At 56.3% G+C, this 22436-nt stretch overlaps 1 protein-coding gene across 17 annotated transcripts in view; it reads right to left on the reverse strand.

Moving 5' to 3' along the window:
- Positions 1-22436, reverse strand: part of CAMTA1 (calmodulin binding transcription activator 1) — a 156796-nt gene that overhangs the window by 93486 nt on the left and 40874 nt on the right. For 15 of the 17 annotated variants that reach the window (XM_065037714.1, XM_065037726.1, XM_065037718.1 and 12 more), the window contains 2 exons: positions 16330-16397; positions 3731-3866 (listed from right to left, as the gene is read on the reverse strand). In XM_065037714.1, the coding sequence (XP_064893786.1) occupies positions 3731-3866; positions 16330-16397 (204 nt within the window). The remainder of the gene's footprint in view (positions 1-3730; positions 3867-16329; positions 16398-22436) is intronic. The other 2 variants (XM_065037720.1, XM_065037722.1) reach the window with 1 other exon arrangement.

The raw sequence follows: 22436 nt of genomic DNA on the forward strand, positions 1-22436 counted from the left end.
TCAAGTCCCAGTGCTGGCCACAGCCTCCCCTCCAGGACACAGCCGGCAGGAAGGGAAGCACTCGGGAGGCAGGAGAGGATTTATTTAACCTTTGGAAGCCCAAAATCATGCTTCTCTTTAGCAGGAATAAACAAATGGCTCTGGCTGTGGCGGGTAAGACTCGATGCAGCGGATGGACCACGTGCCCAGGGGACGGCGGGCCTGTCCCACGGGGCAGGGCGAGGCTGCGGGGCCGACACGCGCCTCCGCGCCACCGGCTCCCGCGCCTGAGCGTGAAAATATTGCCTCATGCTTAGTTTATTCAAAATTTGTCTATGGCAGCGGGCACATAAAAACTGCAGGCAGAGCGAAACCACCAACAGGAACGCCACGCGGTATTATGGAACGTACTCAGGTCAGACAGAGGCGTAATCTTCACAAACATATTTGCAGTGCCCCAAAACGCTGCAGGCCGGGCGGTTTGTGGGGAAGCCCCGCGCTCCATCGCTCGAGGTGGTGACAGGATCACGGGCCCCCGCCCCCACGCCAACGAAACCTCCGAGCCCTGTGAGGGCCGGCACCGCGTCGCCCCGCGGGACCCACGGAGCCCGGGAGCTGTGCGACCAGCGGCCGCGGCGCTGCGCCCGGCTTACACTGCACAGAAAGGCAACCGGGGTCAAACGTGAACGCAAACCGCTGCCCCCGGTCCGAACAGTGCTGGGTTTGCTGTAAACCGTCTCATCTGAATTGCAGACACAGGAAAGAGCTGGGACCAGAAACCTCCGCTCCCGCCTCCAGTCCCCAGCACAGGACACCGAGACCACAGATCCGGCAATGCAATCTCCGTATATTTGATTCTCAAAATATTTCATTTCTGGCCACCAATCTTTAGATCTCCTATTGGATTTTGTTTTCCTAACTGGATTTTCCCGCGGAGCTGGCAGAAAGCGTATTTAATTTTGAATTTCTCTAAACTGAAACAGCCAATACAAACGTCAATGTGTGTGCACTGCACAGCACTGCGGTGACACACACCTCACGTTCCGGAGGGGTACCGGCGTGCCCGTTGCCTTGCTTTGTGTCTGCACGCCTGTTCTAACGTTTTATTCAATAAGGATGGCTAAATAACATAAAGGGGTGTGTGTGTTGATTTTGTTGGTTGGTTTCGGGGTCAGAAGCAGCGCGATGTGTCCCCGGCTTCGCAGGCAGACCAAGGGGACGCGGGAGGAACGGGGTGCGGGGCCGGTGCTGGCTGGTGCTGGTCGCCCCGTCCGCACGCCCAGCCCTCGGAGGGGAATCCGAGCGCACCGGTTCCTCCCCCTTCCCCAGAGCACGAGGGGCAGCTGCAGCATCAGTGACTCAAACAACTTCCATCTACCCAGACGCTAATGTCATTAGTCCGCAGAGATCCTTTTGGAATAATTTGCATCGAAACCGCCTTTACATGCTAAATGAAAAATGTCCAGACTTTAGAGAACGGGGTTTGAGTTACAGTGCTACCCCACGCGGCTCAGCTCTGTTCACACTGTTTAGTAAACGGGAAAACACGGCGCTGCAGCCAGTTCCGGAGCCGCTCCCGCGCTCCTGCTGCGCTGTGCCGCCCTGCCCGTCGCCGGACGGGTCTGCGCCCCGCGCTCAGAACCCTCCCGTCGCTTCTGGTTCCGGGCTCCGCACCCCACGCCGCAGCGCACCTGCTGAACCCCCGCACCACTTACTGTTCGCCGAAATTCGCCGACAATGTGCGGGAGCAGAGGCGCAGCGCCGAAGCTCTCGCGCCGAGCTGCGCCTCCTAACGGTCACGGAAAAGCCTCAGCTGCCGCCACAAAACAGATTGTTTTCAAACAAGAAACATCAATCTGTTAAGTTTCAAAAGTTGTCTTTGCTAAAAGCGGAGGAGGGAGGGTCAGGATCCCTCACGCCACCGAAACCCACCAAACCAACGGTGGAAGGCATCAAACAACGAGGAAAAGCCTGAGAAAGCAATTTAATCCTTTTATTCCACCTTTTCTCCCTTAATCATACCAAAACAAAACCAAAAACGTTTTCCATTCTGGTCCGTGTCCAAAACGATGGGCAAACTAATTAAGTGTAAAAACAGTTGCTCGGCGCTATCTCCTTTAAAGTAAATGCAACGCTTGCTCTTCCTGCGCACGGCTCTCCCCATTCCCAATCTGCCACTGGAAGGACTATTTGCAAACCACGAGTAGGAAACAGACTCTTTATTTCTTTGTAAATTTATCTTCATTTCTTTCAGAGTCTCCATCTGGAATCCTCCAGTAACCCACCCTGATGGGCGAAGTGACGACCCGTAAGGGAAACACCTTCACCACACACCGCAAAATCAGCCGAGACAATTAAAGCATTAGGGACCTTACGGGTCTGCTGAAGAACAAAAGCTCCTTGACACGTATAGACACGTATAGGGCGTTAGGAAAAGACGCCAAAAACCACCACCATTTGCTGTGAATTTATGTTACTGCAAGCGAATGCATTAGGACCCTGGTATAGAAGAGGAATTATTGATACGTATGTTCCCTTCAGCAGAGACTCCCAGGAGACGCGTTCCAGATTTAACGATAATCCATATTCCCCTTCGCAATCGGAAACCAGACACAGGAACCGCTGCTTTCCAGACACACGAACGGCTCAGACGCTGTCACAGCCCCACGTTGTGATGCCGTGACCACCACCGTCACCCACTGCTGCCACCGTGACCGTCCCCACCGCCGCGGCCCACGAGGAGCCCGCGCCCGCCGCGGTGCCGAGCTCAGGATCGTTGTCGGAGCCAAACGCTACAGGAACCTTCTGCGGAGTTTTGGGGGGATGTGCCAGGGTTTATGCAGTAATTGAGTAACCGAAAATTTCCGCCGCTGTCCTCTCGGACTAATCTGTAACAGCGTTAAGGGACTGCTATGACAATAATTAAATACAAGTCCTGACACAAAACTGATACTCTGCATCTCCACAAGGGAGTTTCTCTCTTAATAAGACTTAGAGTTTACCTTTTTCTCTCCTTGTTAAGGAATTCGTAAAGATTATCATATTGTACTGAGCCAAGACACACCCATATATGAGAGAACAAGAGATTTTAAATCTATGAGCTCTGGCGCATCCACCTTGTTCTCTGACCTCCCCGAGGAGCCGGAGGACGGCTCGGTGAGAGCCCGTAAGCACCTTCTGGAGGTAAAACGTCAGGTACCAAAGGGCTCCTCAGATCAACACCATCAGTACAGCAACGGTCTCCTCCAAAACACACCCTGAAGAGCCCGGTGCTGGTCGGAATTCAACCGCAATCCCACCTCTGCACACTGTGAGACCAACACGAGCACACGGGAAACCACGGTAACTGCTTCCAAAACCCAGCTGGTGTCTTGTGAGAACCAAATCACAAACATGCAAAGCTGTCAGGTAAAAAAAGTGCTTGGCAACCCCCCCGAGCTGCGTGGCCACCCCTGCGCCTGTCCCAAAAAGCCCGTATTCCACCAAAAGCCGCTCAGCGTGAAGACACTTCAGTGTCTCCATTGAGCCTCACGGCAACTCGAGCAGCAACACAACCAGACGGTGAAGCCACATCTGAGTGTTGCTCGAAGCGCTCGTGGAGAACACGTGTGTTTTTGGGGAGCGAGAGGGGAAAGGCTGGAACGCAGTGACCACACGTGTTTCCTGAAGGTGTGGACAGGGACACAGGGACCACGTTCCGGGGGCCGCGCGTCCCAGCCCCGCGCCCCCACGCCCGCCCTCCGGCTCCTACCTCCACTCCTTGCACCTTCAGCTTCATGTGATCCTCCCTGGTGGTTTTCCCGTCTTTCCTTTTTTTCCAGCAATATCCATCTTTCCTGTATTTCACCTTCTTCCTGTTGTACAGGATCATGGAACCATTCTGCGGTCTGAAAAGAAGAAACAGCTTTGGATTACATAGAGAAAAACCACCACCCTAAGAGAGTTCATGGAGCAATGTACTATAGGCCAGAAAAGTCTACAGAAAAGCAATATTGTGTCTTTGGCACAAGCGCAGGCTGCAGCCTGTGCCACAAGCGCTCCTGCCGTCCAGCACAAGGACGAGCTCCTGCGGGCGCCACTTCTCGTTCTTCTCCAACAAAACACCCCACTCAAAGACACCCGCCTTCACCCGTGTTTATCGCATAATAATAGGGCAGTAACGTTGATGTAAAAGCTGTTAATTATAGAGTAACTCATCCCAACGCTCCATTAAGTGCATAAAGGCACCTTATTACTGAGGAAAACAAGCTCTTGATGGTTTTCTACCACCATCGGCCAGCTGAAATTACCTGGATGCTCCAGAACAGCCCCCTTCCTCTGCCAGAGCGAGCGCGCCAGCGGCGGCGGGTCCCGCTGCGGAGCCCCGTCCGTCCCGGCTCTGCCGCGCGTCTCCGGTGCGCGCAGAGCGGCGCCCGGCCCACACGCCATGGCTGCGCCCCGGAAAAAAGCAGCAAACCAAAGGAAAGGGACCGGGAACAGGGGCGCGGAGCATCCGGAAAGGTCCCCCAGCAGAGACAAGCGCTTTGCCGGTGTGCAGTACATCACCGTATCTGGGCTGGGGACACCAACCACCGATCTCTGCCACCAGCACCGCTGCTGCTCCGCATCCTGCAATCCACAGAACGCCCTGAATCCCCGGCAGGCCGGGTGCCGGGACCGTCCTGGCCGCCAGCAGCCGGCACGGCGCTGGCCCGGGCACCACACGGGCCGCGCTCTTGGCACAGACGCCGCAGTTGTTTCTGGCCCCACGGTGTGGATCTTACAGACCCGAACAGCATGCAGCACATTACAGCTCTGAATCTCCTCCCTTTTATGAGCCTGTGGCATTTAAAAGCTGCCTGATCTCTATTTGGGTTTCTTGCTGGCGGCCTGGGGGAAGGAGGGAAAGGACAGAAGAGTAATGGCTGAGCAGAAAGCCTTTTGTCTTCACTATTGATGAGATGTGAGATGCTTCCCTCCCTCTCTGGTTATTTACCACCACGGCTCTCACATAAATTGCCACAGCAGCGTAAGAACTACTCTACCCAGACTGTTCCTGCTACAACTGGGAAGGAGATGCCACGCTGCTTCCGGACCTGCAGCCCCCCCACGGCTGCTGGGGCTGCTGGGGATGCTGGGGCTGCTGAGGGTGCTGGGGCTGCTAAGGGTGCTGGGGATGCTGGGGATGCTGAGGGTGCTGGGGCTGCTGAGGGTGCTGGGGCTGCTGAGGGTGCTGGGGCTGCTAAGGGTGCTGGGGATGCTGGGGATGCTGAGGGTGCTGGGGCTGCTGAGGGTGCTGGGGCTGCTGAGGGTGCTGGGGCTGCTGGGGATGCTGAGGGTGCTGGGGCTGCTGGGGATGCTGGGGCTGCTGAGGGCGCTGGGGATGCTGGGGCTGCTGGGGATGCTGGGGCTGCTGAGGGTGCTGGGGCTGCTGAGGGTGCTGGGGATGCTGGGGATGCTGAGGGTGCTGGGGATGCCAGGGATGCTGAGGGTGCTGGGGATGCTGAGGGTGCTGGGGATGCTGGGGATGCTGAGGGTGCTGGGGCTGCTGAGGGTGCTGGGGATGCTGAGGGTGCTGGGGATGCTGGGGCTGCTGAGGGTGCTGGGGCTGCTGAGGGTGTTGAGGATGCTGGGGATGCCTGGGATTCTGAGGGTGCTGGGGATGCTGAGCTCCAGCTCTGGACTGGGCCCCGCCACCAGACCTCCTGCAGTTTCCCGCGGTGACACGGGGAGAGGCAGTAACGGAGCGCTGGACCGGCAGGAACACCAGGGATTTCCAGGGAAGATTCTGCAGAAACGCCACTTTGGATGTGGTGCCCGGGTCAGCAGCACACGCCTCCCTCTGGCCCCGCGTCCCGTTCCAACGGGGTTTTGCTTCTTGTATATAAAGTCCTTTACTTGGATAATAAGAATCTAAACCAGCTCATCTTATCATGAGCATGAACCAGATACAAAACAAGAGTAAAAAGAAAACAAGTTAAGATCAGGATATTTGGTGATGCCGGTGAACTGATGCTTTGCATCTGCGTCTGCATTGCGCTCATCAATTAAAGTCCCTTTGGCCTAAACGACCGATATGTTCCCCTAATCACGTTACCGCAATATTAATAAGGCTGCTCAATGCAACTAGTTCCCTCTAAATTGTCACATCAAGATTTGGAAAATGTCAGACACATCATTTAGTGAAAACTGTTTCACTGCCCGGGGAGCTCGAGTTGCCGGAAGGGAACTGTAACCTGCGCAGAGCCAAAAGCGGCTCTGTTCCCAGGACATCGGAATGGGATCAGCCGGAGCCTTTCCTCGAGCAGGTCCTTGGCTCTAAAATTGATTTTTTATCTTATATTCATTTCAATTCGCTGCCAGGGCGGTAGTTAAAGCAGCTCAGTCCCCTACAACAAAAACACGGGGAAGCTCCTCGCAAGAGCTCAGCCGGTGTGAGCGCAGCGGAGCCGGCGACGCGGCCCCGGTGCCCCGGCTACGGCCCGGGCCAGCGCGGCGGCACCGGAGCAACGCCAGGAACGGAACGAGTGCCTCGGCAGCGGCCTCCTTCCCCATGGAGGAAGAGACAGAGATCACAACAAAACATACAGACGCTGGATTTTTTTGGTTTGTTTCTAGAATTAAATGTCATCTGCATTTAAGACAAAAGTGGATTTATTTTGTATGCACGGTATTCAAGAAGTCTAAAATAACGGACTGCAATTTTATCCAGAGCTGCAGTTAATGCAACGGCTAATCCCGTCGAGGGGACGTTAACCGGTGTCTAGATGCTCCTTTTCATCGCAGCAGTAGGCCATAAAACTCAATCCTTGCTTCCTCCTTCCAGCATGCAGCCTCCGTGTTAATCAATAGAAGTAATGCTATTCATTAAATATGAGAGTAATTACCTACAGCTCAACAATCAACCGAACACGCGCGTCCAGGATGAGGTTGGCTTTGTACCGTATCACAGGACGGTCCGGGGCTGCCGAATAGAGCTGTTTGTGAGATCAGGGTAAGTGCTGAAGACAGAAACATAAGCCCCAAAGCCCTGTAAGGGTGCCGGGCACTTTTCTGGTGTGTGCTGGGGTGCCTGATGACAAATCTTGCCCGAAACCTGCTCCTTGGGGCTACTGATCACGATGCCAGAGCCGCGACAACACATCCTTGTGTCTGCAGAGATGGACCAAGCAAGATCTGGGGCTCTGCTGACTTGGGCAGGACCCAAGTCTGTCCTGAGCCCTGTTCCCGGCAGCGAGGGCTGTACCACAGCGCTGCGGGACCCGCATCGCGGCTCCCACCGGCACCCGGGACGACACCCGCGATCATGGATGCGCTGGGAGAGCCGGCCCGGTGTTGTGCTCTCCACTTGTTCCTGACGCAACCAGAAACCAGGGACCAGCAATAACAGCAATAATAATAGTAATACAACTAATAACAGCATTCGACTTCTCAGTAAACATTTACTCTGCTGTCACTTACGCTCAATGGCACCGCGTTTTGCTGCCAAAGAGTGAACTCCACGAAAGATTCATCCGGCATCTTTCCACATCACAGTCACTCAGCCTGATTAATTCAACCGTTAACAAGTCTCCTGTTTTTAGAGGCAATTAAAAATAAAATAGAAGAAGAAGAAGAAAAGCCTTTAGAGACGGAGCTGACCACCCCCCCACCGCCGCCGGGCTACCCGGGCCGGCCGCCAGCGGCACCGCGGCTACGCCGGGACCGCGGCCGCACCGCGAGCTGCGCGGGCACTCGAGTGCTGGCGGCCTGAGCCCTGCGCCGGACCGAGAGAGGAGTCCGAGGCAATCGCTATGAGCTCCGCAGCACGCCGAGCAATCGAAACCTCCGCACAACCGTACGGGACCCAAGTCAGAGCACCACAATTGTCATTAAGTGGAATGCACATGAAATGCTAAAAATTCTTTTGGCAAATTATCTCTTGATAGAATGACATGCTATAGACCTAACTCTTAGTACAAGGCATGAAAAAAGACAGTTAAATCAACTTTGTTCACTTAAATATAATTCTAAACGAACTGGCATTCATCTCTCTATTGCTCAAGGGTCTTTATCCATTTCTTTAGCCCTCGTCTATTTGTCTCCCTTACTCCCACAGGGACGCCGTTTGATTTATTGGGAATTAGTCCTTACAACTCAGGAAAGCTTTAAACTGCTTTCAGATGGATCCCCCGGCACCTGTTGGCGCACGCGGGGAGCCCCGTTCCACGTGTCCCCAAACCCGCCGCGTAACACCGGCCGCCCTGTGGCATCGAGCGCTCGCGCCACGGGAACGGGGCGTCCTGGCGAGGGCCCGGGGCTGCAATTTACTTTAAAACCCTCTTTGAGGTGTCCTCGTTCCGCGGGCGTCATTTTAGCTACTGCTCCTCGTTCTGCGGGCGCCATTCCAGCTGCTGCTCTCCCGACGGCCGATGGCAGTGACACACACGGGCTAGCGCTGCTGCGTTTGCCCCCCCACCACCAGGTCTTTGCCAGGCTGAGGCTCAGGACTGAGCCCAGCCCAAGGGTGAGCCCGGCCCAAGGCCAAGCCCAGCCCCGCGCAGCCGGGGCAGCGCTGCTGCTGGCAGGACAGCGGGCGCTCCGCTGCTCCGGCCGCGCGGGAGGTGCCTTTACGGGCACATCTGGGCGCACGCGCTCGCTCCGACCGTCACACCCGCAGGCTGCAGCCTGCGCCAAATGCCTCCTGCCTTCCAAACTGACCTCCAGAACATCTTCTATTTATTTATATCAATTTAGCCCTATCAATTAATGATGACAAGGCAATTAACTAGAATGCCAGACAGTAAAAAATAACCGCATAATGCCTTCTTTAGAGGAAATCTATTATGTAATCCCAATCGGTCTTCATTAACATACAGTATTCCAGTAAAAGGCAGTAATCTAGTTATGGTCTGTGAAATATGAAGATCCGTAAAGTAATTTTTCAGAATTAAGGGTAAATTATTAGTAGTAAATGGGAAGGAAATGTTTTTGCATTTTTCCTGCAAACCTCTGGAAAAATCAAAGCGAGCCACAGGGCACCGCGCCGGGCAGAGCGGATCGTGCGGCGCCCAAACAGGCGCCTGAGCAGCCGCCATCGCCGCAGCTGCTCCGGACCAGCTCCCGGTCCTGCGGGCCGGTGTCCGGACCGAACCGGAGCAGCGCGGCGCGGCGCGGCCCCCGTCCCTGTCCCCGTCCCCGCGCGGTGCAGAGCCCCCCGCACCAGCAGCGCGAGCCCCAACGCCGACCACCGCGGGCACCGAACAGCCCCCAGCGCTTCGGGCTGAAAGGGCTCAAATCAGCCTTCCGCAAATACATTCAAGAGCCGGGTTACCAGCGCTCGGCACGGCCAGCGCGGAAACACCACGGCTTATCCGCCACAGCACTCATGTGGCGCTCCTCAGAATTCATACATCGAGTATTTAACGATACTAACCTGACTTATCGATTTTATACATTAAACATCCAATTATTAGAATAATTAGATTAAAAGCTTACGGGAATCCACAAAACAAGCAGTTTCCCGAGGAAACACACATTTTCCCATTTTAAGCCTTCTTCACCTTCAAACTCATTCACAAACTACTGGATGATAAAAGAGAATTAAACCCCAAGACAGAAACTGCTGCGAAGCACAGGAACAAACGCAAAGGCCGTCGCCCACCCCTCCAGGACCCGCCGAAGCTCTTGAGCACTTTCTGCTCAAATTCTTAATAAGGCAGCTTAAAAAAACAAATAAAAACCCCAAACTGCGATCGGAATGTGTTTACAACGCAAACTCAATTATTGTCTTATTCTGATGTTTATCTTTTCTATACCCTCTCAGCTCATCCTGCTTCTGAACTTAATTACCTTGCAGTATTTTTAGTTGAGATTAAATTCCACATTTCCAGATTAATTCAGCCTGAACGAACACGTGAGGACAGAAACCCCTTTATCTGTGCCGCCCAGTTTGACCCGGCTCAGCCGGCACAACTGGCACGGGCTGGAAAACCCCAACTGGAGCGCCAGCTCTGCCGGGAGCGGCACGGCGGCTTGGCCAGAGCCCGCGGAGCAAACCAGAGGCCCCAGGATGGCAGCTCGCTGGAGAAGCCAAACAACCAGCACCTTCCAAGTCACCGGAGTCATCCTTAAGCTGAACGTCGTTCGTCGGGGCGCGGGGCGCTGCTGGCTGCGGGAGGCAGCTCACACGGCGGGTTCACGCCGTGCCCGGCGCGCGGCAGGAAACCGGCACCAGGGAAACGGGACAGGGCTGATCCCCATCAACCGCACCGAAAAACGCCACAAGAATTGCGTCATTTTACGTTCTGTCAGTAAGTTACAGGTAACAAAAAGGCACGGTGGAGATTACGTGAGGGTGTGAGGTTTAAGGTACATTTTTAATTAAAACAAAAAGACCAAATCTGCGATGCGGCGTCATAAAGCAGATAATTTTACAGCTGGATGATCTCCCTGTGATGTACTTGAAAACCATTTTTAAGTGACATAAAGTTTAACATACCGGTACATCTGCCTACCCACCAGATATCCACACGGAATTTAAAATTTGATTATATGAAAGCATTGTTAGAGCGCACGCAGCGAGAACGCCAAGCGGACTGTCGTACATCTCTGTTCTCAGGACTCGTCCTGCTGCTCAGGACCCACGCGCGCTCCCTCCAGCACCAAGAGCGATCAGCTCTGTACTCGGCTGCTCCCTCCGTCTGGCTCCACAAACCCCTCTGCCTCCTTCGACCAGCCCCGCGGGTCCCGCGGCCGCGCTCAGCACCGCGGGGCGCAGGAGCCCCGCCTCGAGCTCCAGCGCGCGCTTGCTAACACACCCGCGCACGGTTTAAATCGCGCTACATCTGCCACAACCACTACACGGTGCCATCTGGAAAGCGAAGCGCCCAGGCTGCGGGCACGGCAGCCACCGAGCGGCTGTCCCGCTGCGCAGTGCCGGCTCCAGCCCGGCGCGCCAGGGCCACGGCTCCGCCAATAAATCATCCCGATAAATAGGTTATTTTTAATCAGCTGGTATTTGCAGGCCATTAAGATGCAACAAGCAGTCTCAGGCATTCTCTCTGTATGTTGTTTTTGACGCAAAGGATATATTGGAAAAAATGAGAGAATATCATTAAAGGTTAATTATGAGCATCCGAAAGGTTATTTTTGCATATCTCACCTCCTGGACAAAAGATGCTTCTTTATTACCATACCAGAATACAAATTAAGTTGCAAACCCTTTAAAATGTGACAGAGACTTTAATTTTGTTGCTGTTTAAAACAGTGGGATCAAATACCAGGTTTCCTGGCCCTTCTGCAGCCTTTAAACCGGCGGGGAGCCGCGAATCCACGCTCTGCCGGCTGCTCCGCTGGCTCTGGCTCCACCATCGGGAGCCCCGGCCCAACACACCCCACACGTTTACAGCCTCGTCTGCTGCACCCGGCCAGGGCGGCTCCCCTGCTCTGCGAGCCCGGCGGGCGCGGGGTCTCACCTGCACCGAGCACCCTGGGCATCCTCCTGACGTTCCATCTGCCAAGGGGCAGAGCCTGTCCGAATTCTGAAAGACAGCTGTCCAAAACCAAACACCCAGTGTGTTCCTTGGCCATATCTACTGACGGGAAAGGCTCACCAGGCCTTCCCAAGGCAGGCAGCAGTTTGCTGAATAACTGAATTGCTTTTCCTGACGATGCCACGTGTTCCAGGGCTCTGCCTCTCCAAGGGTGACGCTGCAGGACTCTCCCAACTCTGTGTGAAGAGGAGCAGGAGTGTTCGCACCCTGCAAGGGCGGCGGCGGGACGAGGTGTCTGTGTGCGCGGACCCGCGGTGGAGCCGGCATCTCAGACCACATGGACCAGCGATGGAGCCGGTGTCTCAAACCACATGGACCAACGATGGAGCCGGTGTCTCAAACCACATGGACCAGCGATAGAGCCGGCGTCTCAAACCACGTGGACCAGTGATGGAGCTGGCGTCTCAGACCACGTGGACCAGCATTGGAGCTGGCGTCTCAGACCACGTGGACCAGCATTGGAGCTGGCGTCTCAGACCACACGGACCAGTGATGGAGCCAGCGTCTCAAACCACATGGACCAGTGATGGAGCCGGTGTCTCAAACCACGTGGACCAGTGATGGAGCCGGCGTCTCAGACCACACGGACCAGTGATGGAGCTGACGTCTCAAACCACACGGACCTGCGATGGAGCCGCGTCTCAGACCACACGGACCAGTGATGGAACCAACGCCTGGCAAAGCAGGTCACGTTAAAACAAAGGACTTGAGCTGTTATAGGAATTAATTATTGGTGTCTCAACACCCCTGGACCACAGCGACTGAAAATCTATATGAGTCAACGCCTCTTAAAACCATCTCTGCACTGTTTATCCTCTTCGGGGGGGAAAAAAAAGAGTAGGAAATACTGAGAGCAGCGAGAAGAGAGTGTTGAGAGTCATGAAATCTTTAAAGTGTAAAGAGAGACGTGCCACATTTAGCAGGGATTATGTCAAGCAGCATCCCAAGGCAGAAGGAGCTGACAGCACACACACTGCCTTTGATGGAGGAAAAATAGGTCATACGGGACCCCAAACACACAAACAGGGTTTCCAGCAGCACGAGCAGAAAGCCCCGGTTCCCACGCCGCGTGGTGAGGCCGGCGGCGCTGGGCGCGCGGGCACGAGCCGCGGGAGCCGCCGCGCGCGGCAGCGACCAAACGCCGCAAATTAATTCCAAAGCACAATTGTTTTCAATCTTCATTTAAATCCAACCTTAGTTAATCTCACTTTAATGACATAGGAAATGGAAATTCCCTTAATAAAATAAGTTATGAATATTTATCACCCTATTTTTACCTGAAAATTGAATAATTCAATTAATTTTACTATTAATTATTTAACACAAAATTAATATACTGCGAGATTCTAACTTATCTTTAAGGAGCCCTCCATAAAGACATCCATGACAACAAGTGTTCCTTAGGCCGGACAGGGGTCAGGTGGGGCTTGGGACGGGGACCCAGCCCAGCTGTGGCAGCACCACATGCACTGGGGTCACATACACATCGGGCTCACCGCACACGCTGGGGTCACCGCACACACTGGGGTCACTACACACACCGGGCTCACCGCACACACCGGGCTCACCGTACGCATGGGGGTCACTGCACACACCGGGCTCACCGCACACACCGGGCTCACCGCACAAGAAAAACCAGCCTGACGTGACCTGCACGTCCCTTTTTAGCAGCCGCGCCAGCAGGGGCAGGGGAGCGCACGGCAGAGCAGCCCCGTCCACCGCACCGCTCTGACGAGAGCAAACCGGCTTACCCATGTTCTCTGCCGCCCAAGCAAACAGGGCTCCCCGTGTTCTCTGCTGCCCAAGGAAACTGGGTCTGTCCCTAGGCCTGGAGCTGAGCCCAGCCAAGGCCCGGCTCAGCGTCGGGGGCAGTGGGACGGGCCCTGCGCCCCCCAACCCGCGGAGCCGGGGCCGCTCCTGCCGCTGGGACCCGTCCCCACAGCCCCCGTCCGGCCAGGATTCACCAGCGGGACTCGCCGCCCCCAGCACGAGCCGCACGCGTTTTCCTTCAGTCACGAGAGGGGAATTTAAATGCTAAAAGTAACCCAGGAGGCAGCAGAAGTAACACCGAATCACCCCAAATGGATCCTGACGGTGTTATGCAAATCGCTATTGATTTGTAGGAGCAGGCTGCCACCCAACTGCTTTTAGCTGCAGAAATATTAATCACTGCCAAGTCTCACTGCCTAAAAACAGCACTTGGGCTCTTTCTGGGCTGAAAAACCCCCGTCTGGGAATTTCCCCAGCCGCTTCGCGTGTCAGTACGAGCGACGGCTCCGCGCGGCGCCAGCTTTCCAAAACGCTTCCCAAGACACAATCACCTCCCGGGCTTCGGAGGAGGAGGCGGGAGCTCGGCTCCTGCTGCGCCCGCCCGGCCGCCGCTGGTGCCACACACGGAGCAGAAGGGACGCTGAGCGAGGACGGGGCGCGGACTCTCCCGAGCTCCCTCCCTGCTGGGAAACACCTCGAGCTCCCGGCACGGCCGAGTCTGCTCGGCTGCCGGAGCCGCGCTCCTGAGACGCAGCTGAAGCTCCACCGCATTGCTCAAGCGTATTTTCGAAAGACTCTGAAATCAACAGTTACATAAGGCACTTGGAAGCAGATAAGCAAAGTATCTTCATCTAGCAGAAGGTCTTTGGACTAAGAAAGCTGGCTTTGTCATTGAAATTCCAATGTAAATAGCAATTAAGTTCTACTTGATACACAAACGTCAAGTAGTTTTTTGTTGCTGTCAGGATTCGCACTGAGCTCGGCAATGTTGGAGCTCAGCGCCGCTGCACCGGCACAGCGCCCTGCGCCGGAACGCCGCTGTGGGTTATCCGGCACGTCAGCAAGCAACCAAACACCATCGCAAGGAAACACCAAGGTCAATGCCTTGCGAGGCGCTCTTGTTAATTTATGTTGATAAACTGGAGCACTCACAAGGCTGTTGTAATAATATTCCGGTCTATTTAGATCAGCATATTTTATCAACTAGAGTCATTCAACACCAAGTTTCAGAGAAAAGCCATTTCAGACCCCATGAACGCTCTTCTGCAGCTCCTCTAGTGCCACCACAATGGTGTCACCATGATGGCACCACCATGATGGCACCACCACGATGGCACCACCACGATGGCAACACCACGATGGCACCACCACGATGGCACCACCACGATGGCATCAGCAGAGCGTCGGCTCCTCCTCCACCCGCGACCGAGGCCACCTGAGGGTCCCATCGCCACTGCCAGCGGGCAAGCCACCTTTGTTAATTGCTGAGATGAAATCAGCAGCACCCACAGCAGCAACCAAAGAACTGGAGTGTTCCAGTCCAGCGCCAGATCGATGTCATTAATTCTGCAATACTGGGAGGTCTAATTGCATGAACTCAGCATTTAACTCTTCCAATTAACTTTTATATTAAAAAAAAAAAGAAAAACCAACTCAACAATTTCGGAAGGTCCTTGAACAGCCACCACAACTTCCCTTCTCCTGGGACACGACTTCTTTCAAGTGTAAACACACGGGAGGGAGGTACAGTAACATTCATCAGGAAATCATTTTCATGCGTTGCTTTTTGCAAACCAAACTCTTAAAATCGTAAGACGCTGCTACAAAAACACCTGTAATCTCACACCTTCAATGACGCCATGGACACCCAGACTGGCTCATATGCTCCCGGCCCACTCAACAGCTTCTCTGGCAAAGGTTCTGCAAGAAATTCTTTTGCATTAATTTTGAAGTGGGATTCCCCGCTCAGAAAGAAGCGCTCCCCATCGCTCCCGTGTCACCTGCTGTCCTGCGGCCGAGGGGTGGCACCGTGTTTGTGGGGTCACCCAGGAGGGCGGCGGTGCCCCAGGGCCCTTTGGCCGCAGCGCGGGGGGAAGCGGCCGAGGCGGAACCCGCAGGGGACCCAGCTCCTTGTCCCGCAGTGCCCCGGCTGCTCCGCTCCGCCCGCCCCAGCTCGGCCTCTGCTCCGCGGGCTGCGCGACCCCCGGGACTAACGTGTGCTGTTCGTTAGGCTCAATACCGGGTCCCCGCGTCTCACTGTAAGCTCTGCCCCGGCTCGTTACAGCTGAGGCGACGCCAAACGCAGCGCCCGGCGGCGCGGGGCTGCCAGCGCCGGCCCTGCGGCGATGGCGACGGGACGCCCCGGCGGGCTCCCTCCCGTGATCCTGCCCTTCCGACAGGAGAGAGGCAGAGCGAGAAAAAGAGAAAACGACAAAATCCTGCAACATCAGAACGCAAGAGTCGTTTTTGTGTCAGTGAGACATCCAGAACCGCTGCGAGCCCGAGCGAGGCAGAAACGTCAGCAAAACACCCGCAAACCTCCCGGCGGGGTCCCGGGGGAGTTGAACGTTTATGGCAGCGCAAGGACATGACATTCACTGAATAATAAACTGCAAACATGTCTGTTAATGCAGCTTTTTGGGATCTCCTCGCCATCACACACTTAACCCCAGCAAGAAAAGCAGCAGAAGGCAAACAATGCCGGTGGCTGCACGTCGGCCGGGCAGAGCGCAGGGCGGGCTCGAGCCTTCTGCTGCCCTGGAGTCGGAGGCCGCGGGGAGCCCCGTGAGACGAGCGGCCTGCAGCCTCGCGCACGGGCCCAGCCCCGCCGAAGGGCTGCAATCAAACCCTGAACCATCGGGTTCAAACTTTAACCTGTCAAGACTGCAGCTGTTCCATTTTTAATCAATCTGATTTCATTCAATAAAATGCTCATTAAGTCAATTAATGAGAGCTCGGTGTCACAAGGCATCAAGCGTGACTGGGAGTTTTCACTTGGTGGCCAAGGCATTGATTAGCGAGTCGTCAGCGAGAACGAGTCAATGTGCTGAAGCAGGAGCAACGTTACCTTGTTTTAGGGGAAGTTGTTAGCCATTCTTCGTGCTTTTCAAACGTTATTAAATAAGCTGCAATTTCCTGAAAGAGAAACGCAGAAAGAAAAAGAAGTTATTTGCATGGCTGTGTTGGAAACCACAAAGTTTTAAAACAGAGACAAGGAGCTGCCAGCCCCGGGTTAGCTCTGCAGCTTAAGCCAGGTTTTGCCTGGGAGAGCAGTGTTCACAGTCACAGCAGCAGAGCCAGGTTTAACAACGCCAGGAACAGAGGCGAGCGGGGAAAGCACGGACAGTTCCAGCACAGGCAGCGTGCTGGCAGCTCCGGTGGCCGCGGCACCGCCGGCAGCCTGGCGTTAGGGCAGGAGGCAAAGGGCAGGCGTACCGAGACCGGCACGGGGAGCGCAATTAAATATTTATAAATAGAACAGCATCACTGCAGAGAGAATTACTGAATTATTAATCGTTGCCATAAAAAGCCAGCGGGTGACATCAACATAAGTCATCGCTCCCACTTGCAGGAATGATACGGGCGATTACTTCCAGATCAGAACCGATTTGTTCACAGGAAATTATGGGTGCCGCGAGATAATTGATGACGGCGCTGGTGCGAACGGGGACGTGGAGCGGCCGCCCGGCCCCTCGGAGAGGCAGGGAGGGGACACCCCGCTGCCCCCACACCCGCGACGTCCCGACGCCGAGGTGGCCACGGGCCCTTGGGCTGCAGCAAACACGCTTTTCACCCCCCAGACAGAAAGAGGTGGTTTTTGATAGTTCTCTTCCAAAAACCGCCTCCCCGCCGGTCGGTTTCCCTTCCCGGACCCGCGGTAGCCGGTCTGCGAGGAACGGTCGGGAAGCGGCTCCGAGCGCCCAGTGGGCGCAGCTCAGCCCCAGCCCCGCGAGCGGCCGAACGCCCGCGCGGCGGCAGCGGCGCCTGCCCCATCGCGCAGCTGCTGCGCGCGCACGAAACCGGCCTTTGGAGCGGGAGGCGATAGTTCTTCTAAAGACAGGTCTATGTAAGGGCTGTAGTTGTATAGTACCAAAGCTAAAAAAACCCACAACGCTCTCCAACCAGCTGGCCCAAGCATCTGCTAGAGCCACAAAACACAATTATATTACTCCCAAACGAGACGTAAAAATATCTTGTTTCCAATACTCTTGGTTTTAAGACTCATACTTAATGTCCTCTGGGTATTGCAACAGCGCCAGATCTCCATGTTATGTACTTTATTAGAGTTGTGTGAATGTCATATTAATGACTCCTAACCAACATGTTTACACTGCAAATAAATTCCCCCAGAATGCGCCGCGGCCCTCGCCTCCCCAGCGCGGCTCGCGGTCTGGGGGTCACCGGAGCGGCAGCGGCACGGCGCTCTGGCGGCGCGTGTCCCGCGCCCCTGGCTGTTGCTGTGTGAACTCCACACACACCGGCACAGCACCTGCCCGCGCGACCCTCCCCGAGGACACACCTTGTCCCTCCACCAGCCGCAAGTGCTCAAGCGGTGACGCTGCCGGGCCGGAGGGTCTGGCCGGGTCTCCTCGGGCTCCCAACGGCATCGCCCAGCGCGGGAGCCGCCGGTGCAGCGTCACCCATGGCTGTGACACGGTCAAGTGCAGTATTGCCACCAAATGTGCTGCCGTTTGCAGAATTTGATTCCCAGCCCTGGGGTCCCCACAGCCTGCGACTGTTCGCAGAACAAACCCTGCGAGGCACAGGCGGATCCAGCCCATTCACCCTTAGAATCCCGCAAAAGCAGGCAGGGTCGGAGGGGTTTGGGTTAGTATGGGATTTTGCTTGTTCCTACACAAAATCAGGTTGCCGTAAGGAGAAAATAGCGATTTACAGGTTTCATGGCAGGATCAATGTCCTGCTACAGCACGGAAACCTCGAGTACTTCAGGTAAAGGAGCGTGAGTGTGGCTCCAGGCTCGGCCACTTTGTTCCATCCCGCTGGCCCCTCCCTGCGCGCTCAGAACCTCCTCCCGGCACCCCGTGCTCCTCGTCCCGGCACCGCGTGCTCCTCGTCCCGGCACCGCGTGCTCCTCCTTCCCGGCACCGCGTGCTCCTCCTCCCGGCACCGCGTGCTCCTCGTCCCAGCACCGCGTGCTCCTCCTTCCCGGCACCGCGTGCTCCTCGTCCCGGCACCGCGTGCTCCTCGTCCCGGCACCGCGTGCTCCTCCTCCCGGCACCGCGTGCTCCTCGTCCCGGCACCGCGTGCTCCTCCTCCCGGCACCGCGTGCTCCTCGTCCCGGCACCGCGTGCTCCTCGTCCCGGCACCCCGTGCTCCTCCTCCCGCACCGCGTGCTCCCGTGTGCGGGCAGGTTTGTTTCCACGCTGCCGGCTGGGCCCGCTCAGCAAATCTGCGCAAAGAATTGACACGGCAGACACGCGGGCGACCCCGACACGGCCCCGCGGTACCGGCGCGTCCGGCAGCTCCTGCCCCGCCGCAGGGAAGCGCCAACCTGGGCCTCCAGACAACTCAAAACGCGTAATTCAATTCTTCTAACAGGATAAAAGAAGGATCCGCATCAGCTAGGATAGGAGCTCCCCCAGGCTTTCCGCTTAACGATATATTACAGCCTGATTTCCCTCCTCCAGAGGAAATACCTTGGATAACTAGGAAAATCTAGCTCACAGCAGCACTATAAATTAACACATAAAGAGACAGCGAATCCTCCACGCTGCCTTCCCTGCCCCGAGCACTCAAAATCACAAGGACTGGTATACACAAAGGCTGCAGGCGGGACGCGGCGCCCGAGCGGCTCCGGTGCCAGCAGAGCCACCGCGGCCGCACAGCCCGCACCGCGCCGGGGACACGCGGGCACAAACACATTTGCAGTTCGACACTTCTATGAATTCTGTTGCCACAGAAGCAGCAAGACTGCGGGAGAAGAACCGCTCGTCTGCCACCCCGAGCGGCAGAGCCCCGCGGGCGACCCGGGGCAGCGCGGCGACGCTCACGGTGAACGCCCACGCACACACGGCCGGGCCACCGGGGCTGCAGCGAAAGGCGCGTCCTGGGCACGGGCCGAACCCCGCACTGGTGCTGAACCCCGAACCGGTGCTGAACCCCAAACCGGTGCTGAACCCCAAACCGGTGCTGAACCCCAAACCGGTGCTGAACCGCGCACTGGTGCTGCACAGAAACCGCGGGTTTCGCAGGAACCGGCCCCAGCGCGCGGTGGGCGACAGGCTGCTCGGGAACCGCCGCTGCGCATCGGCTGCTCCGCCCGCGCCCCCGCTCACACCAGCACCGTCTCCTTCTGAGAAAGGGGAAGAAATAGATTTATCACTAGGAGACACAAAGTCATTAAATAATTAAAAACAAAACTATAGGCACAATAAAAGCCCTCTGATAAAAATCCCCTGCATTTTAATGTGCGTTAATTCCCCTAATGCTTCACTCTGTGTGTCTTACAGGGTCAAATCAATGTCTTCACCAAAAAATTCAATTACACCCCATTCATCGTATCTCTGGAGCGAGGCTATTGTTTGCTTTTGTCTCCTATCAAACCCTTTTCCATTGCTTCTTGCCTGCGATTACAAACAAAAGGCAGCGTGGCACCAGCAAGGTCAAACCGCAGCTCCGGCCCCGGCTCTGCTGGGTAATTACGGAGCGAGCAAGGGAGATAAAAGGAGGCGCGTGCTCGCCGTGCACGACCAGCTCGTCGCGTCCGCGACGCGCCGGGCAGGGCAGGCGGCAGCGGGGTCCCCAAGGCCACCCAGGAGCACCTGTGGGCGAGGGCAGCAGCGCCCGTCCCGTCCGGGCGGTCAGCCCCAGCGCGGCCCGAGCGCCGCAGCGCCGCGGGCGTGCGGGTCCCGCTGTTGCGAACCGCAGGGTGTGCGGGTGCGCGGCTGTGCCGGTCCCGCTGCTACCCCTGGACACAGCCCCTCTGCACAGCTCCTCAGGCTGGGGAGGAAAAGCTGCTCGACTTGACCAGCTGGCACAAGCACCCTGCACAGCAATCAGATCATTTAACCTTAAAATCACACAAGTTATGTTCTATCCTAAGCTTGGTCACATAATTCAGTGACTCAGTTTAGACTTTGCTGCTCGGGCTGAAAACATTTTATACAAATGAACATTAATTTTTCTTTGCGTTCCCCGGTTTGTCAAGATCACCAGTTCAAACGCATCCCAGAGCCGTCAGCTGGAGCCTGTTCGGCCACATCAGCCAGGCCGTACACGACGGCCACCGGAGCCTTTCCCACACGCTTTTAAACCAAAACTTTCTATTTCCTTCTGCAGGTAAAGGTTTGTGGGTTGTCTTGGTCTTGCGGTGTTACCGATCCGCGGCTTGCCAAAGCAGAGGTTGGTCTGCAGGCTCTGACGCTGAGCAGGGGAGAAACACAAACCCTCCTGCGGTCCCACTGACGACTGCCCGAGCGGCAGACGCGGGACGGGGTCCCCGGGCAGCATTGTGCCGAGACACCGGAGCAGCTCGTCGCGCTGGACTCGCGTGGCTTTGGTTCTCCAAAGCACACTGTGGATTTCCTGCCAGAAACCCGCCCGGCCTCGCGGCAGCAGTCGGCACGGCTCGCCCTGCTTGTCCCCAGGCACGCAGCGGGGACGCGCGGTGTCACCACCTGCGGTGCCTGACACGAGGTACCTGGAAGCACTGCCTCTGCCACCGCAATGCAATTAAAGACAAAAATAAATTAAAACTTCATTTAAAATGTATTTTTCTAATTGAGTAAGGGTACACCAACTAACGTTCTATCTAATTAGCTGGAAGCCGGGTTTTATTATCAATATCTGCAGCTCACTAATTGCATCATTTGCAGCCAGCGCCGCGCTGAGGGGCTCCCTGCCCGGGGAGGGGAGCTGGTACCGGGGCTGCCGTGCACCGAACCACCGCGGCTGGGACCCAACACCCCCGCGTCCTGGCACCCGTGTCCCTGCATCCCTGCACCCGTGTCTCCACATCCCAGCAGCCATGTCCCTGCATCCCAGCGCCCGCGTCCCCGCGTCCCTGCACCTCCGCGTCCCTGCCGCGGCTCCCGCCAAGCATGCCGCAGCCGGTGCGATGCCCTCACCCTGGGGACGCCCTTCTGCACCAGCTGCCCGGTGGCACCTGTGCAAGGACACTCCGCTTCGCCCGGTGCTCCCCCAGCCAACGGCTGCTTTCTAAATGCCCGGTTTCTGGCAGACACAAACCCACGAGTCGCCAGGACGCGGCGGCTCCCCAGGCCAGCGCTGCTGGGGTCCCAGCCATTCGCCTGGAGAAGAAAAGGCTTTTCTTTATTCCTGGAGCAATTCGCCAAACCCCGCTCCACAAGGGTCTTAAAGCAGATTTATTTTGCAGAAGCCGTTTTAGAGCCTCTGCGCGGGAGAGAGTGATAAATATCCCGGCTCTCCCCAGTCACCGCTGCTGCCGCTTGTCCCTCTGGGAAGCGGCGAAGCGAGAGAGATGGGAGAGGGGAACAAAGGATTCTTTACCAAAACAAAAGATTTGTTACCAAAACCTGGCACCCCGGTGAGATCCGCCGGCGGGACGGGGGCAGAGCTCGCCCGCACGGACGCTGTGCCTGCTCACACGCAACCGGGGCGCTTTCTGACCCCCGCCAAAATGTCACTGAACAGCTTGACGCTGGGTCTGTTGCCCTAACGGATGAGAGAGCTCAAATCCGGGGCCCGGAGAGCTCCTTGCTTTCCCAGAGAGCAGAAGGTGACCCGCGGCTGGGCCGGCTCCTTCCGCCCCGCCCGGCCGCGAACACCTCTGCAGAGTTTAAATCTTGCAAAGGAGGCGCAACGGCAGCGCTGGGACGGCGAATTGGCACCGCGGGAGAATAAAGGCACTGAGTGGAAAACGCGTTTGGTTGGGGAGATGCACACCGTGCCTGCGCACGCCGTGCGCGGCGCCCAGCGGACCGCAGGCAGCGCGACGTTTCCATTAATAACAGCATCTCACCAACCATCTGCTAAAGGTCCATGCTATTAATTTAACCAAAAAAACCGGAATAGATTACTCTTACGGTTTTCAATTAAAGTACATGATGTCTTCAAACTGCCACCTTAACGAGGCATTATAGGCTGACATTTCGGAATCCTGAGCTCCGAAGGCCGACGGACGGCGCAGCTTTGGCAATGCCGAAGGGGCCGCCCGCGCCCACCGCGGCAGCA

Source organism: Columba livia, chromosome 21 (genome assembly GCF_036013475.1).
Source record: "Columba livia isolate bColLiv1 breed racing homer chromosome 21, bColLiv1.pat.W.v2, whole genome shotgun sequence".
In the NCBI taxonomy this organism is placed as follows: Eukaryota; Metazoa; Chordata; class Aves; order Columbiformes; family Columbidae; genus Columba; species Columba livia.